Raw genomic sequence first — 18289 nt, forward strand, 5'->3', positions numbered from 1 at the left:
ATTCATTCATGAGAGACAGAGAGGCAGAGACACAGGCAGAGGGAGAAGCAGGCTCCTCACAAGAAGCCCGATGCAGGACTCGATCCCGGAACCCCGGGATCACGCCCTGGGCCAAAGGCAGATGCTCAACTGCTGAGCCACCCAGGCACACCCCCCCCCATAAGGGGATGCCTGGGTGACTCAACAGTTGAGCATCTGTCTTTGGCTCAGGGCGTGATCCCGGGGTTCCGGGATCGAGTCCCACATCGGCCTCCCTGCATGGAGCCTGCTTCTCCCTCTGCCTGTGTCTCTGCCTCTCTCTCTCTCTGCATGCCTCGTGAAAAAATAAATGAAATATTTAAAGAAAAAAATAACTTCTTCTGTATGGGTATCCAACTGAGCCCTCACCGTTTTTTGAAAAGCCCATCTTTTCCTGATGTTGACTCTTAAGAGCCACCCTCATCAAAATTCAAGTCTCCACACATCTTGAGGCCCATCTCTGGATTATGTTTTTCAGCAGTCTATTCCTGCTCTGGCACCATAGCCTTGGTTTCTATAGCTTGGTTATACCCAGTATAGAAAGTTGTCCTCCTACTTTGGTTTTCAAGACTATCTTGGGTATAACCTGGCCCTCATTTTAGAACCTAGCTTATCAGTTTACACACACACACACACACACACACACACACACACAACTTACTGGGATATTATTGGAGTGACATTAACTCCATATGTCAATGTCAATTTTAGAAGAAATGGCATCTTTACAATATTAAATCTTCCAATCTTTGAATATAGCTTTTCACTCCATTTCTGTCTTTATTGCTTTCAATAATGTTTGTGTGTCTCTGTGTGTAAGAGTTATTGCATATCTTTCACTAGCTTTATTTCTGGCATTTTGTTACTTGACATTCTTGTAGGTGGCATATTTTTAAAATGTTTATTTTCTGTTGCCGATATATAGAAATTACAACTGATTTTTATTTTTATTTATTTTAAAGATTTTATTTTTAAGTAATCTCTACATCCAACATGGGACTCAAACTTACAACCCCAAGGCCAAGAGTTGCACACTCCACCAACTGAGCCATCTAGGCACCCCACAACTGATTTTTATTTATTTTTTATTTTTTTAAATTATTTATTTATGATAGTCACAGAGAGAGAGAGAGAGAGAGAGAGAGAGAGAGAGGCAGAGACATAGGCAGAGGGAGAAGCAGGCTCCATGCACCGGGAGCCCGATGTGGGATTCAATCCCAGGTCTCCAGGATCGCGCCCTGGGCCAAAGGCAGGCGCCAAAGGCAGGCGCCAAAGGCAGGCACCAAAGGCAGACCCAGGGATCCCCCACAACTGATTTTTACATATTGACCTTATGTTCAAGGAGTTTGCTAAACTTACTCTAATATCTAGAGTTTCTTTTAAATTTTTTACATACACAAAATCCTATTGCCTGTGCATAAATTTTATTTTTCCCTTTCCAATCCTCATACTTTTTTATTATTTTTCCTGCCTTAATGGTACTGGCTATGCCCTCTGATAGAATATTGAGACTTGTGGTTATGAATGTAAAATGTTTTTCTCTAGTAATGTTCTGCTGCTCCAAGAGGTGAGGAACACACAAATAATCTATTTTAAGTGGGGTTAGGTTTTAGCCCATGTTTGTCTAAGAAAAGCAGGGCAGATGAGTTGTTATAACACTGGATTCTATAAGGCTAATGGTAAACAAGGAATGAAGAGGTGAGGAATGATGGATTGGAAATCTCAATGAGATCGAAGAACTGTTGGATAATCAGCTGGATGGGATGGCCAGGTCTTCTGGCTTGCTCTTCCAGCAAAGTACCTGACAAGCAGGAAGAAGGAGCAAAACACAGTATAGACAGAATAGGTAGGAAGTGAGAGACCAAGATGTCCTAGAGAGCAGTTTCTTTTTTTCTTTCTTTCTTTTTTTTAAATTTTATTTATTCATGAAAAACACAAAGAGGCAGAGACATAGGCAGAGGGAGAAGCAGGCTCCCTGTAGGAAGCCTGATGCATGACTCCATCCCAAGACCCCAGCATCACAACTTGAGCCAAAGGCATACCCTCAACAACTGAGCCACCCAGGTCAGGTGCCCCTAGAGAGCAGTTTCTGCCAAGCCTTTGCCCTCTGGTCTCCTGGACTGCTCTCCATTTACCCCACAGAAGCCTCAAACCCAGGTTTCTTTCTTTCTTCTTTCTTTCTTTCTTTCTTTCTTTCTTTCTTTCTTTCTTTCTTTCTTTCTTTCTTTCTTTCTTTCTTTCTTTTTCTTTCTTTTTTTTTTAAGATTTATTTTTATTTTATGATAGAGAGAGAGAGAGAGAGAGAGACAGGCAGAGGGAGAAGCAGGTTCCATGCCAGGAGCCCGACGCGGGACTCGATCCCGGGACTCCAGGACTGCACCCTGGGCCAAAGGCAGGCGCGAAACCGCTGAGACACCCAGGGATCCCAAACCCAGGTTTCTGAGCCCTGGGTAGAACCTAGCTTAGAATTGAAAAGAAAAGACAAAGGATGAACCGTAGGGATCTTGCTTATGTTCCTAGAAGGTAGCGGCCAGCCTGGAGTTGAAGAGAGAAACCATCACCAGTACCTGGTTTCTGTCTTTCCAGGGCTTATTAGAAGCTGCCACTGGGGGTGGGGCAGAGAGGCGGGGAGCCGGCGGCCTCCACTGCACAGCAGCCAAGGACAGCAGTGAGGCAGGAACAGCAGGGAGCGACACGTACGGGCGCCGCAGTCACACGGCGAGTCAGGGGTGTTAAGAAGCCTAGGTCTTGCTCTCCACCGGAGCATCCGCTGAAGCCACTGCTAGCCCTAGTGAAGACAGCAGAGGTTGACTCCCCTCGGCCATGGTTCCTTTATGCCTCTGCATATTTGCTCACTTAGCCTCCAAGACTTAGGATGGCTCCTCCTTCCCTCGCAGCTGCAGACTTCCTCTCGGTTCTGCCCAGGCATTTTCTCAAGCGGGAAGCTGTCCCAGATCGCTAAGTTGGCTGAATCACCTCCTCCAGGACCCTAGCACTCTTCCCGCTAGCGTTCCGCCTGTCGGCCTCCCTCCTTTGTTGGTGTAGAGTTTTGTGCCCTGCACTCGCTAGATTGTGGATCCAGAGGGCGAACGAGCAGCCAAAATCTCGTCCCCGGCCTCGCTCCTCAATCGCCTACAACGACTGGGCCCCCATCCAACCGAGCTCCGCCTTCAGCGGCGCAGCAGATGCTCCCCCCTCAACGCCCAGTGGAACCCAGGCTACACACCCGGCGCAAAGCTCCAGCCTTACGGGGTCCTCAGATTCTGGAGCCCACCAGCCAGTTCTCTGTAGGTAGGTAGGTCGTTCGGGAGGTGGAGCCCACGGGAATCCCACCTCCCGGAAGCAAAGAAGTCAAGGGGGCCAAAGACTGTGCCTTCTGATTGGTTGATGATGATGTCATAGGTACGGTCGGCGTGGACCGGAGGCCTTAGCCGGGAGTTTTCCGTTAGTTCCTAGCAGGAGCCGCGCCCCTTGCAGAGTTCTGGGATCCAACCCTCAACCCCTCCTCGGTCCTGAGACGCCCGCGCCCTTTACACATGACGCTGCTGGTCATTGCCGCTGCTGCCTTTACAGGCGGGACCACAGAGCCTGCGGGAGTCTCTCTCCCGGCCATCCTGGAAGCCACATAACCCTCCCCTCAGACAATGAGTCCGCCGTCGGGGGCGGAGCCTCCTATTGTGCCAATAGTTCTCCCCCAACCCTGTGTCGTCTTCTGTGACGTTCGTTCCGCCGGGACTGTTCATTGGTCAGCTGGGACCGATTTACGCCCAGAATTGCTCAGCGCTGGGAGAACTGTATTGAATCGTGGGAGAAGGGTTGAGCTTCCGTTAGTCCCTTCAAGGGGTTAAGGGACGCGGTAGTGGCGGGCGAGGGGCGGGGATCCGAGGAGGCGGTAGCTGCACCCCTGTGGCAACGTCGGGGTCACGTGGTATCCCAGAGCGCTAGAGGCCCCGCGGCCTGGAGGAAGGTGTAGCGTCCAGTGAAGGGGTCTCCAGGGCGGGAGCCTGCTGGGATCCAGCAAGGCAGGGAAGAGTTTGGTCTTTACTCACGCCTTGGGTGGGTCACCTCCAGTCCCTGCACTGCAGAGACGCAGCAAACTCATGTTTCATGAGTTAAAACTCACGGATTGAACAGTTCAAGCTATTAACTTTGAGTCCGGCGTCCCAGGTCCGCATCCAGTCAACGTCCCTTCCACCCCCAGGATTCCACATGGTCAGGAGAACGCTCTCTGCACATCATGGACACCAAATTTTCAGATCAAAATCCGGGATAGGGTTCAGAAATGGGGACAAGAGACCTACTAGCGGAAGAAAGGATGGGAGATGCAGCTGGGACCGCGCCTAGAAGGAGGAAGGCGGATGAGGGCGGTGGCTCAAAGCAAGGAGGGTGGATCCAGGGGCGGCGAACCTCCTAGCCCTGTTCAGCACCGTGGGCAGCAGTTATGCTTTGCCCTGAACAAAGATGGCGACAACAGCCTCATTAGTCGGAGTTAGCATGCGCGACGGGCTGTACCACCGGATTTGGGGCTTCGGGGCGGAGGTGGAACGAACCATCACTGAGTCCGGGAGCCATGTTGGAGCGACGGGAGGCGGCAGCAGCGTCGGGGATGCTGTGGTGGGGGCGGCAAAAGCCGGGGCTGCACGCCAAAGGGGTTCTGGCCGCGGAGTAGATGGTGCCCAGAGGGCGGAGGCGGCGCGGAGCGACAGGCCGAGAGGCGGGGGGCCGGGGCGGCGGCAGGGGCCCGGGAGGGGGCCCGAGTGGCGGGGCGGGCCCAAGGCCCGGACCGGGGCGAGGGGTGGTGGAGGCCGTATGGGGAGGCGGGGGGTGATGGCGAGGCGGCCGCTGTGGTGGAGTCTCAGGGGGCCGACGACCCCACTACTCCTGCTCCTTCTCCTCGTCTCTTTGTTCCCTCTCAGCCGGGAGGAGCTGGGGGTCGACGGGGGCCAAGGCTGGGACCCAGGGGTAGCTGCCGCTACGGGGCCAGGGGCGCGGATCGGTGGTGGAACCTTAGCTCTTTGTCCCGAGACGCCCGGGGTCCAGGAGGATGGAGAGCCTGGTCTGGGAATGAGGGAGCCTGTCTTCGTGGGGCTCCGAGGGGGAAGGAAAAGCGCCCAGAGTGGTCGAGGGCCCCCTAAGCAGCCGGATGCGGGGCTGGGGGCGAAATATGGGGTCCAGGCATTAGACAGCCGCGGGCGAGAAACAGGACAGGGCACAGGGTCTCTGTTATGCTGGCGCACAGAGGTCTCCTCTTGCGAGCAGGCAGGACCCTTGCGAAGAGACAGTCTGTCTCCAGAGGCTCTGTCCCCAGAGGTCCCGAGCCTGGAGAACAGCCCGCCCTTCCCTTCGGACCTTCTGGTTTGGCCTCGTGGTTACAAGCCGGTGTCCTCCCAGAGGAATGCTGGGAGAGGCACCCCCAAAAAAGTGGGAACCATGCGCTGCTGCGGGGAATTGTGGGCTCCAAGGCGCAGGGGTCAGGGTGAGAGAACTGCGACACCTAGAGCAGAGAGGACAGCCCCCCAGCCGGAGTGTTCCCCCAGGGCTGCGGGATCTGGCCCTGGGCTGGATTCAGCACCGCTCACAGAGAGGACAGCTCCCGCGCCTGGTTCAGCACCTCGCGAGTCTCGGACAGCTCCCGAGCCGACGCCCGAGCGCATGCGCTCGCGTGCTCTCTTCCGCCGCCGCTTCCTCCCGCAGAGCCCTGGGCCGCGCCCCCCGGGGGTCCTGGCTCATCCAAGAGTCTGGAGAATACCCACAGCCAACAGAGTCCGCCCCCGTCGCGCCGCGAATCGCCACCCGCAGTTTCCGCAGTACAACTATCAGGCGCTAGTGCCTGAGAACGAGGCAGCGGGCACCACGGTACTCCGCGTAGTGGCGCAGGACCCGGACGCAGGAGAGGCCGGGCGCCTAGTTTACTCGCTGGCTGCTCTCATGAACAGCCGTTCGCTGGAACTGTTCAGCATTGACCCACTGAGCGGCCTCATCCGCACAGAGGCTGCTCTGGACCGCGAGAGCATGGAGCGGCACTACCTGCGCGTGACCGCGCAGGACCACGGCTCGCCGCGCCTCTCGGCCACCACCATGGTGGCCGTTACAGTGACTGACCGCAACGACCACGCGCCGGTGTTTGAGCAGGCGCAATACCGGGAGACGCTTCGCGAGAACGTGGAGGAGGGCTACCCCATTCTTCAATTGCGTGCCACAGACGGCGACGCGCCCCCCAATGCCAATCTGCGTTACCGCTTCGTGGGGCCGCCAGCTGCGCGCGCCGCTGCCTCTGCCGCCTTCGAGATTGATCCGCGGTCTGGCCTCATAAGCACCAGCGGTCGTGTGGACCGCGAACACATGGAAAGCTACGAGCTGGTGGTGGAGGCCAGCGACCAGGGCCAAGAGCCCGGGCCGCGCTCTGCAACAGTGCGTGTGCACATAACCGTGCTGGATGAGAACGACAACGCGCCCCAATTCAGCGAGAAGCGCTATGTGGCGCAGGTGCGCGAGGATGTGCGCCCCCATACGGTGGTACTACGCGTCACAGCCACAGACCGGGACAAGGATGCCAACGGACTGGTGCACTACAACATAATCAGCGGTAACAGTCGTGGCCATTTTGCAATTGACAGCCTCACGGGCGAGATTCAGGTGGTGGCACCTCTGGATTTTGAGGCAGAGCGAGAGTATGCCTTGCGCATCCGGGCACAGGATGCAGGCCGGCCGCCACTGTCCAACAACACAGGCCTAGCCAGCATCCAGGTGGTGGACATCAATGACCATACTCCTATCTTTGTCAGCACACCCTTCCAAGTCTCTGTACTGGAAAACGCACCCCTGGGCCATTCAGTCATCCACATTCAGGCAGTGGATGCAGACCATGGGGAGAATGCCAGATTGGAGTACTCCCTAACTGGCATGGCACCTGATATGCCCTTCGTGATAAACAGTGCCACTGGCTGGGTCTCTGTGAGTGGCCCCCTGGACCGTGAGTCTGTGGAGCATTATTTCTTTGGCGTGGAGGCCCGAGACCACGGCACACCCCCACTTTCAGCCTCAGCCAGTGTCACAGTGACTGTGCTAGATGTTAATGACAATCGGCCTGAGTTTACGATGAAGGAGTACCACCTGCGGCTGAATGAGGATGCCGCTGTGGGCACCACTGTGGTCAGTGTGACCGCTGTAGATCGTGATGCCAACAGTGCCATCAGCTACCAGATCACAGGTGGCAACACCAGGAATCGCTTTGCTATCAGCACCCAGGGAGGCGTAGGTCTGGTGACATTGGCTCTGCCACTGGACTACAAGCAGGAACGCTACTTCAAGCTGGTGCTAACTGCTTCTGACCGTGCCCTTCATGATCATTGCTATGTGCACATCAACATCACAGATGCCAACACTCACCGGCCTGTCTTTCAAAGTGCCCACTACTCGGTGAGTGTGAATGAAGATCGACCGGTGGGTAGCACTGTGGTGGTCATCAGTGCCTCTGATGATGATGTGGGTGAGAACGCTCGTATCACCTATCTCCTAGAGGACAACCTGCCCCAGTTCCGAATTGATGCAGACTCAGGGGCCATTACACTACAGGCTCCACTGGACTATGAGGACCAAGTGACCTACACACTGGCTATTACTGCTCGGGACAATGGCATCCCACAGAAGGCAGACACTACTTATGTGGAGGTGATGGTCAATGATGTGAACGATAATGCTCCACAGTTTGTGGCTTCCCACTACACGGGATTGGTATCTGAGGATGCCCCACCTTTCACCAGTGTTCTACAGATCTCAGCCACTGACCGGGATGCTCATGCCAATGGCCGGGTCCAGTACACTTTCCAGAATGGGGAAGATGGCGATGGAGATTTTACCATTGAGCCCACCTCTGGTATTGTTCGCACAGTGAGGCGGCTGGATCGGGAGGCAGTGCCAGTATATGAACTTACTGCCTATGCAGTGGACCGAGGTGTGCCCCCACTGCGGACTCCAGTCAGCATCCAGGTGACGGTGCAGGATGTAAATGACAATGCACCTGTCTTCCCAGCTGAGGAGTTTGAGGTGCGAGTGAAGGAGAACAGCATTGTGGGCTCAGTGGTGGCTCAGATTACTGCAGTAGACCCTGATGAAGGCCCCAATGCCCATATAATGTACCAGATTGTGGAGGGGAACATCCCTGAGCTGTTCCAAATGGACATCTTCTCTGGAGAGTTGACTGCACTCATTGACCTGGACTATGAGGCTCGTCAGGAATATGTGATTGTAGTGCAGGCCACGTCGGCGCCTCTGGTCAGTCGGGCCACTGTGCATGTCCGCCTGGTTGACCAGAATGACAACAGCCCTGTGCTCAACAACTTCCAGATCCTCTTCAACAACTATGTATCCAACCGCTCAGACACCTTTCCCTCAGGCGTTATTGGACGCATCCCAGCTTACGACCCTGATGTCTCCGACCACCTTTTCTACTCTTTTGAACGGGGAAATGAACTGCAGCTGCTGGTGGTCAACCAGACCAGTGGGGAGCTTCGACTGAGCCGCAAGCTAGATAACAACCGTCCACTGGTGGCTTCCATGTTGGTGACTGTCACAGGTAAGGGCAGTGGAGGGGGGGCAGGCAAGTGACCCAGTAACCTCAACCTGTCAGGGCCTCAGGGGCTCCACAGGGTACCTCAAACCAAAGAAGGATAACCTCAACCTGTCAGGGCCTCAGGGGCTCCACAGGGTACCTCAAACCAAAGAAGGATTTCCAAGCCTTCCCAAGAATCCTTTAAGTGCTGGGTTCCTGCACCCCACAGGATCCACCGAAGACTTCACAGGTTAGTAGGTTTACATAGTCTCTGCTTAGGATCTTGGGTAGACTCCACAGAACCCCAAAGATTCTAGGATATCTATCAGACCCCATAAAGATGGTATGAACTGTCTATTACACTAGAGATAGTGCCCCTACCCACAAAAGGCTGCAGGTCCTGGGTTAATGCTCTGGAGGTTACAGGAAAAGCCAGCATGGACCATTCAGTCCACACCACACCCCTGTTCAGATGAAGCGTTACTTTGGTTCCAGTCTGACCTTCACTCTGTACAGGGGAGGTTGGTCAATGGTTTAGCGGTTAAGAACAGCAGCTTACTCTGGCAGCTTCAGACAAAGAGTGGGCTCACATTTGCCTGGCTACTATCTAAGGGGCTGATTGAGGCCCTGCCCTTCCAAGAAATGTCCAGAGGCCTACCTGCCTCTTTCCTGCCTCTACAGCCCGACTTTCACAAACATTCCCTCATAGGAGGGTGCAGGTGGGAGAGGCTCTTGCAATCCTGCCTACTTCTCCAGAGGTTGGGAGATAGGCTTCATCTGGTTTTCATTCCAGAGTTCTGGAGCATGGACTCCTGGCACTGCCAAAGAAGGCACAACCTTCATTTATTCCTCAGTTCACTCAACAACCAATCCTTATTGACATTCAATGTGTACTAGGGTCTGGGGACAAGGTATATAAACATTTCATCCTCATTTTGAGATGTGGCCACTGAGATCATGGACACAGGTCTGGGGTGATGGGCTGCTTTCTGACCCAAGAATGCTGAGGAGGGGGTGGGTGGCCAGGGTCCAAGACCTTTCTGGAGAGAGGGAGCACGCTGAGCCAGGGTTCTGTGGGATGAGGTTGAGTGGTCACAGGGCCAGCCCTTTTAGTGCCATGGGAAAGCAGTTTGCTGACCAGAGATAGGGGATGGGTGATCCTTGATCTAGAACGTTATTTGTTTCTTTGAGGGGATGTTTTGCTGGTTATGCAATGCTGGGGGGAAGGGTGGGTGGTGGTCAGTGACCCTGGCTCCTTCCTAAGTTGTGAGGGTGTCCTGCTGACCACGATAATCTGGGGGGAGGTGGGTTGCTGCCCACTTAGGGACCATCTTGTGTGCTGGATAAATGACTGACTGACCCATGAGCTGGCTCAGATCTCTGCTGGTGTTGGAGGGAGGGGAGAGGAAGCAGCAACTTTTTACTTTGATGCTGGGGGAGCTGGTGGTCACAAGCCCCAGACCTCCTATGTCCTGGCAGCCTGTTGACTCAGAGGTACTGGGAGGTACAGGGAGTCTGAGCATTCATTGAACCCCAGCCCTCTGAGTCCTGGGACGGGCAGCCTCTGACCCCAGACTGACCTCTGCCCCTACCCTCACCCACAGATGGGCTGCACAGCGTGACTGCGCAGTGTGTGCTGCGTGTGGTCATCATCACGGAGGAGCTGCTGGCCAACAGCCTGACGGTGCGCCTCGAAAACATGTGGCAGGAGCGCTTCCTGTCACCGCTGCTGGGCCACTTTCTGGAAGGCGTGGCGGCGGTGCTGGCCACACCCGCCGAGGACGTCTTCATCTTCAATATCCAGAACGACACGGACGTGGGGGGCACCGTGCTCAATGTGAGCTTCTCGGCGCTGGCGCCGCGTGGGGCGGGGGCGGGCGCTGCGGGTCCCTGGTTCAGCTCCGAGGAGCTGCAAGAGCAATTATACGTGCGCCGCGCGGCCCTTGCCGCCCGCTCGCTCCTGGACGTGCTGCCCTTCGACGACAACGTGTGCCTGCGCGAGCCCTGTGAGAACTACATGAAGTGCGTGTCCGTGCTGCGCTTCGACTCGTCCGCGCCCTTCCTGGCCTCGGCCTCCACACTCTTCCGACCCATCCAGCCCATCGCAGGCCTGCGCTGCCGCTGCCCTCCTGGCTTCACCGGAGACTTCTGCGAGACCGAGCTGGACCTCTGCTACTCCAACCCCTGCCGGAATGGCGGCGCCTGCGCGCGGCGCGAGGGTGGCTACACCTGCGTGTGCCGCCCACGCTTCACAGGTGGGCAGAGCGTGGGGGCGGGAGCGAGGGGGCGGCGTCAGCCTGGAGCCCACCGGGTCGAGCCCACCCGCGGCGAGGCGGGAGGCCCTGGGGAAAGGCGAGGTCTGGGCGGGACTGAGGCGGCTAAGGGGGCGTGGCCGCGGAGGGGGCGGGCCCGGGGCGCGGTCGGAGCTGCTGGGAGCGCGCGGGGGCCAGGCTGACGCGAGGGGTGCCCTCGGGGAGCTCGCCCTTTCAGAGCGCTGGGAGCCCTCGGAGGCGCGGGGCCCCCTGGAGACCCGGCGGGCGGGGCGGTGACCGCGGACCCGGGTTTGGCCCGCAGGAGAAGACTGCGAGCTGGACACGGAAGCCGGACGCTGCGTCCCGGGCATCTGCCGCAACGGGGGCACCTGTGCCGACGGGCCTGACGGCGGCTTCCGCTGCCAGTGCCCGGCGGGTGGCGCCTTCGAGGGCCCGCGCTGCGAGGTGGCGGCGCGCTCCTTCCCTCCCAGTTCGTTCGTCATGTTCCGTGGCCTGCGGCAGCGCTTCCACCTCACGCTGTCCCTCTCGTAGGTGCCCGCCCCGTATCCCTGCGCGCCTCCACGCCGTCCCTACTCCCTGCAGACCCTGACTCAGATTCCCAGCTGCCCCACCCTGAGGTCCCATAGGACACCGCCGCTCCCTGGATGCCCCGCCCCTGACGTCACTGCGCTGTCCCTGACGTCACCGCACCCTTTCTCGTCACTGCTTGCCCCATCCTAGCCTGGGCGGGCTCCCCGCGCAACTCTTTGTCTCCGGGATGGTGAATGTGCGGTGTCCGGCTCAAGACACTCCCTGTCCATCCCACTCAGGTTCGCAACAGTGCAGCCAAGTGGGCTACTCTTTTACAACGGGCGGCTGAACGAGAAGCACGACTTCCTGGCCCTGGAGCTCGTGGCCGGGCAAGTGCGGCTTACATATTCCACGGGTGGGTGCTCCTGTGGATGTGCGTGGGGGCCGATGTACGTGTGTGGGTGAGATGGCTGGGGGGTATAAGCCTCAAGTCCCCTCAGGTTTGCCTCACTGCACCCCCTAAACACTTACCTCCATGCCAAACAGACATCAGTGAGGGTCTGACCCTCCTAGCCGTTCCCTGGGTCAGAATGGCTCTCCAAGAAGTGTGTGCTTCTCCTATCTGTCCAAAGGCACTGTGGTCCAGCCAGTGTGGTAACCAGTAGATGGGACCGATCTGATCTACATCTTGGGAATAGCTGTATTTATATGACTGGGGGTGGGGAGGGAGAGGCAAGTAGGCAGCTCCAGACAACCTTCCACATGTGTCCTCCCCACAGGTGAGTCCAACACAGTGGTCAGCCCTACAGTTCCAGGGGGCCTGAGTGACGGACAGTGGCATACAGTGCATCTGAGATACTACAACAAGGTGGGCACCACTCTTGGCATGGGAGTTTGAGGGGAGCTGGGCTGCCAGGTTCTGCCCTTCAGGGGTCACCCTGGGGGTCCTGTTGAGTGGTGTGCCTGGGTCTCTAGCCCCGGACAGATGCCCTGGGGGGTGCTCAGGGCCCCTCCAAGGACAAAGTGGCTGTGCTGAGCGTGGATGACTGCGATGTGGCTGTGGCTCTGCAGTTTGGTGCTGAGATCGGCAACTACTCATGTGCAGCTGCTGGCATGCAAACAAGCTCCAAGAAGTGAGACCCCAGCCCCTGATCCCCATGGCCTCTGCTTGCCAAAGCCCACCCTAACCCTTCACATATCCCACTTCCCACTCCAGCCTGCCAAACTCCCCATCCTTCCCCAGATCACAATTTCCCTCTCCCCATTAGGATGCTGAAAACTCACCTCACTCTAACTTCATCCCTGTATTCTACTCCAGACTCCCTACTCCCACACATGATCCTCAGGCACCCAGTCCCCAGTCTCCACTCTCCCTGCTTCTTCTTAATGCCCCACATCCCCACGTGGTCCCCAAGACTCTTCACCGACCACCCAAGTGCCTCACTCTTTCATCCTAGTCCTCAACCTCTCCATCTTTCCCCAGACCATCTGTCCATCATGAGCCCTGCTTTGCACCCTACAACTGAAGTTAGGCCCCGGCTTCTTCCCTAGCCTGGCCTTACCCTCCCCACTAAATCACCTTTACACTCTAAGTCCTACCCTTGCAGACACATACTTCCTGTGACTCTCAGGAGCAACCCTACCCTGGCCCCCGTCCCAACAATGATGTGGACCCCTGATCCCCAGGTCCCTGGACCTGACGGGCCCTCTGCTCCTGGGGGGTGTCCCCAATCTCCCCGAGAACTTCCCCGTGTCACACAAGGAGTTCATTGGCTGCATGCGGGACCTGTACATTGATGGCCGCCGAGTGGACATGGCAGCCTTTGTCGCAAACAACGGCACCATGGCAGGTAGGCTACATCCTCGTATTAGAGAGGGGGGTGGAGGGCTACATGGAGCGATTGCACATCTGACCTCATCCTCATTTCCTTTGTGGGCAAGCATTTGTGCCATAGCCTAGCCTTTAGGGCCTGCCTCCTTCCAGCTCCACCCTGAGAGAACAGGGGGCCAAAATTGTGGCCACTTGTGGCCCCCTTGGGCCCGTGTCCTGTCTAGCCCTCATGCCCCCTGCCCCTCATGTTCTCATATCCTCCGTGTGCCTTCCTCTCCCAGGCTGCCAGGCCAAGCTGCACTTTTGTGACTCGGGCCCCTGTAAGAACAGCGGCTTCTGCTCAGAACGCTGGGGCGGCTTCAGCTGCGACTGCCCTGTGGGCTTCGGTGGCAAAGACTGTAGGCTCAGTGAGTGGGCAGCACGGGGCAAGAGGGGCCTGCAGGGTAAGGTCTGTTGCTGAGGTGGGGCCTGTGATCCTGCTCCTTTTGTCCCCTCAGCCATGGCCCATCCCCATCATTTCCGTGGCAATGGCACACTGACCTGGGACTTTGGAAATGACATGGCTGTGTCTGTGCCGTGGTACCTGGGGCTGGCATTTCGGACACGGGCGACGCAGGGGGTCCTGATGCAAGTGCAGGCTGGGCCACACAGCACGCTCCTCTGTCAGGTGTGTCTGTCCTCCTGGCCCCTCCCTCAACCCTCAACTCTCAACTTAAGATGCCACGAGCAACACTCCTTTGGGTTTGAGCCTGTCATGCAGCGTACTCCTACCAGGTGTCCTGACCATATTTGACCCTGCTTTGGATCCTGTCCCTTCGCCTTCTTTCCTACCATCATATCCTCTGCAAGTGCAGAGCCCCAGCATATCTGTTTTGTGCTAGCTGCACCGATCCACAGTCCCTGATCCTGACCTCTGCCCCCTAACTTCACTCTCAGCAACATGACATCCCAGGGCACAAGCCCCTGTGTGCCCAATATACCTTGGCCCTGTAATTCTGATGTCTGAACCCCCTGACCTCCCCTCTTAACACTCCCAGCCCCAGTCCAACTTGAGGCCCTGACTCCAGGGCTATTCTTCTCTGTCTGCAGCTGGATCGGGGGTTGCTGTCCGTGATGGTGACCAGGGGCTCGGGCCGTGCTGCCCACCTCCTCCTGGACCAGGTGACTGTCAGCGATGGCCGGTGGCACGATCTGCGGCTGGAATTGCAGGAGGAGCCAGGTGGCCGGCGGGGCCACCATGTCCTCATGGTCTCGTTGGACTTTAGCCTCTTCCAGGTCTGATCTCTGACTCTGTGGTAGTCCATTCTTAGTCTTCCAACCAGACCCACCTCACTTGACCCCCCCCCCACCAGTCCACTTCCTCTCAATTCCCTCCAATGCACACCACTCTCCTTGCAGTCCCCTCCTCGTACCCTTGCTCTGAGCCCACCATGCCAGCCAGGCTGCTCTGTTGCCAGGCCTGCTCATGTCAGAGAGGTTATCCAGATTCCTGGCCTGGTCTTGGGGTACCTCTGCAGCCAGTATATTCCCTAACTCTTGGAAATCCCTTCTGAAAAAAAAAAAAAAAAAAAAAGGAAATCCCTTCTGATCCCTGCCCTGACTTCCCTAGCTCAAAGCCATGAAATCTCAGGATCTCTTCTGGGTCCAGGAGAGAGAGGCCTGTCTGGACCCAGTTCTTGGCCGAAATCTTGCTATTACCCACCCGCCATGCTCTAGCAGGTCCTCCATACTTGGGGGTAGCTCATTCCCAGACTGTTCTCCTGATCCAGAGGGCTAGAGGATTGTCGGGCAGGGCTAGGACAAGGTCAAGACTGACTCTGGGGTAGGACAAGGGTCCATCAGGCACCCCCACACCCCCAGTTCTGACTGTCCCCCTCCCCCAGGACACCATGGCAGTGGGGAGTGAACTGCAGGGCCTGAAGGTAAAGCGACTCCATGTGGGAGGCCTGCCCCCCAGCAGTGAAGAGGAGGTTCCTCAGGGTCTGGTTGGCTGTATCCAGGTGGGGGTCAGCATGGGAACGTGATATGGGCTATTAGGGTGAGTGGTCAGAGGTTAGGAGCGCCTTGGGACCTGAATGCTGCATTCACGTAGGGGTTGGCATGGGGAGGGGATGTGACCCAGAACCATCAGAGACAGGTCAAGCCTTTCCATGCCCTTGGAGCTGAGGGTCTAGCTTAGATTATCAAGGAGCACTAGAGATCTGTGTCAGGGACAGCATGATTAGGGGTTCCATGGGGTGCTGAATTGGGGATATTGGGGTCAGTCTGGGTTTTTAGGGGGTCTGAGGGAGCTTGCATGTGAGGGATCATCAGATCAGGTGCCTGGCTCTGTAGGGTCCGAGGTGCTTTGACATGGGTCTTACACCTTGCTGGCTGTGTCCACAGGGGGTATGGCTCGGCTCCACACCTTCGGGATCTCCAACCCTGCTTCCACCTAGCCACCGAGTGAACGTGGAACCTGGCTGTGTTGTGCCCAATGCCTGTGCATCTGGACCCTGTCCACCCCACGCTGACTGCCGAGACCTCTGGCAGACCTTTTCTTGCACCTGCTGGCCAGGTGTGACTTGGGGATAGGGCAGAGTGATCTGGATAGGAACCAGGGGCTCATGGTGAAGACTAGGGGATCTGGAGAGCCTGGAGGAGACAGGCACTGGAAGAGTGGGGTGCCTGCTTCCTCCCGTGCTCCGTGGCTGGTGTCCTGAGCTTGCCGACCCAACCTGCAGGTTACTATGGCCCAGGGTGTGTGGACGCCTGCCTCTTGAATCCCTGTCAGAACCAGGGGTCATGCCGCCACCTTCCAGGAGCCCCCCATGGCTATACCTGCGATTGTGTGGGTGGCTATTTTGGGCACCACTGTGAGCACAGGTGAGGGGCTGGAGACTGAGATGATGGAAAGACCTGGTGGGGGCGGGGAGGGTCACTGGGACATGGAGGCATCTCACCTGGCTGTCTCCCTCCAGGATGGACCAGCAGTGTCCACGGGGCTGGTGGGGAAGCCCGACCTGTGGCCCCTGCAACTGTGATGTTCACAAGGGCTTTGACCCCAACTGTAATAAGACAAACGGGCAGTGTCACTGCAAGGTATGCCTGGCCCCTGACCCCTGACCTTTTAACTTTTCTCTAGCCATGATTTGTGATTCTTATCCAGCTTGCTGATCTCTGCCACCTGACTCAGGCCCTAACCTCTTACCCTGTCCTGTCACCTAACTGCCACCTCTTGTTCTTGACATCTGATCCCTCCCTTACGTTTCATTTGAAGTCCAGCCTTCCTTCTGGCCTGTGAGTACTGCTTTCTTGACCCTTTGCCCTTGATTCCACTCATTCCCCAAGCCCTGACTTGAGACCCCTACCTTAAGCCCTAGTCTCTGACCTCAGGTCCCTGATCCATTCTCAAATAGGAGTTCCACTACCGACCACAGGGCAGCGACTCATGCCTCCCGTGTGACTGCTACCCTGTGGGCTCTACCTCGCGTTCATGTGCACCCCACAGTGGGCAGTGCCCCTGTCGCCCAGGAGCCCTTGGCCGCCAGTGCAATAGCTGTGACAGTCCTTTTGCAGAGGTGACAGCCAGTGGTTGCAGAGGTGAGCAGGCTCCTTGCATTTCCACATATAAAGGGCTGGCTCTGGCACACTGCTGCCGAGTCTCCTGGTGGGCTTGGCTCCTTAGATAGGGGCTCTGGGAGGTTTTTCCTGAAGGAGACCACTGACCCCCTAGGGCTCCCACATTTGCCCCACGTACTTTGATGACTTGTCACAGAATCTGATAAGCCAGCTCCTATAAGGTCAGCAGGGGAGTGGTGGGTGGTGGGTCTGATGTGGGTGGCAGAGGGGCAGTGGGTGTGGCTGTCATTTCCCCCTGGCCCCTGGCCATCTGTTCAGTGCCTCCTCTCTCTCCAGTGCTCTATGATGCGTGTCCCAAGTCCCTGAGATCTGGTGTGTGGTGGCCCCAGACCAAGTTTGGCATGTTGGCCTCAGTGCCCTGTCCTCGGGGGGCTCTGGGTGAGTACCTGGGTGGGGGGCAGGAGCAACACTGAGGAGGGGAGGAGGCCTGTCATCTGACTGGAGATACTTCTTTTCCTGAGTTGGGCGGCTCTACTCCTGCAAAGAAGTGGGAGTGGGGTAGGGGGTCCATGTGTACCTCCTAGGGACTCTGGGTCCTTCCTCACCCCCTCATTGAGCCTCCATCTGTTTCTCTTGGCTTCTGGGCAGGATTGCGGGGTGCAGGTAAGGGGTACGTGTTTGCTCAGGTGTGCTGCCCCCCCCCCACTGCCAGAGCTTTCGCAGACCCCTCTTGCTGCCTGAAATCCCTGCAGACCCATCCCTGCTACCTGAGGTCTCTAAAAGCTACTCTCAGCTGCTTGAAGTCCCTGGAGGCCCCTTCCCTTTCTCTGAGGATGCTGGGGGCCCTTTTCTGATGCCTGAGGACCCTGCAGACCCCTCCCACTTCCTGAGATCCTTGCAGGCTGCTCCTCAGTTCTCAAGGTCTTCAGGCCTTTTCCTACTGTCTAAGGTCATGAAAGATCCCTCCCCTCTGATTGAGGACCCTATAGACTCCTCCCCGCTGCCTGAGGGCCCCTCCTTGCTGCCTGAGGTCCCCGCGGTGGCTGGACAGAGATCATCTGTGTATGCATGCTCATGTGTGTGTCTTTCTGTGCCTGCGCACGTGTCTGTGAGTTTGTTTTTCAGGGGTGGGGGCTCTGTGTTCAAGTGAGGGTCCCCTCTTGCTGGTGGCTATAAACTGTCTTAAGGCCCAGGTCAATTCTGATGCAACCCCCCATCCCAGTCCCACAGACAAGGGAGAGATCGCAGCAGAGTCCACCACTGGGGCAGTTAAAAGTCGTGTGAGAACTTTGACCCCCACCCTCACTTTAGTCACACAATGACTGAAAAACCTGTTCTGTGTCAGCATGTCTGTGTGTGTGTCCACGAAAGAGTGTGTGTGTCTATCCTGATCACATGTCTATGTATGTGCCAATGTGAGTGCTGGTGTGTGTGTGCTTGCCCTGGGTCACATGTCTGTAAACCTGTGCTGGCCTGTGTGTGTGTGTGTGTGTGTGTGTGTGTGTGCAAGAGAGAATGGGAGAGGGAGAGGGAGAGAGGGAGAGA

The 18289-nt window shown here is 56.9% G+C and overlaps 1 protein-coding gene across 5 annotated transcripts in view; it reads left to right on the forward strand.

Annotated features, from left to right (window-relative positions):
* The first annotated feature begins 4824 nt into the window (after window positions 1–4824).
* Window positions 4825–18289, forward strand: part of LOC112665751 (cadherin EGF LAG seven-pass G-type receptor 3) — a 36813-nt gene continuing 23348 nt past the window's right edge. For 2 of the 5 annotated variants that reach the window (XM_025455750.3, XM_025455751.3), the window contains exons 1-17: window positions 4825–8593; window positions 10174–10824; window positions 11144–11369; window positions 11652–11767; window positions 12132–12220; window positions 12328–12485; window positions 13039–13202; window positions 13465–13590; window positions 13681–13850; window positions 14273–14458; window positions 15067–15183; window positions 15569–15740; window positions 15907–16048; window positions 16144–16264; window positions 16582–16765; window positions 17081–17182; window positions 17393–17407. In XM_025455750.3, coding sequence (XP_025311535.2) covers window positions 4828–8593; window positions 10174–10824; window positions 11144–11369; window positions 11652–11767; window positions 12132–12220; window positions 12328–12485; window positions 13039–13202; window positions 13465–13590; window positions 13681–13850; window positions 14273–14458; window positions 15067–15183; window positions 15569–15740; window positions 15907–16048; window positions 16144–16264; window positions 16582–16765; window positions 17081–17182; window positions 17393–17407 — 6505 coding nt within the window. In that variant the 5' untranslated portion in view covers window positions 4825–4827. The remainder of the gene's footprint in view (window positions 8594–10173; window positions 10825–11143; window positions 11370–11651; window positions 11768–12131; window positions 12221–12327; window positions 12486–13038; window positions 13203–13464; window positions 13591–13680; window positions 13851–14272; window positions 14459–15066; window positions 15184–15568; window positions 15741–15906; window positions 16049–16143; window positions 16265–16581; window positions 16766–17080; window positions 17183–17392; window positions 17408–18289) is intronic. The other 3 variants (XM_025455752.3, XM_025455753.3, XM_025455760.2) reach the window with 2 other exon arrangements.

This window comes from Canis lupus, chromosome 20, assembly GCF_003254725.2.
Source record: "Canis lupus dingo isolate Sandy chromosome 20, ASM325472v2, whole genome shotgun sequence".
NCBI lineage: Eukaryota > Metazoa > Chordata > Mammalia > Carnivora > Canidae > Canis > Canis lupus.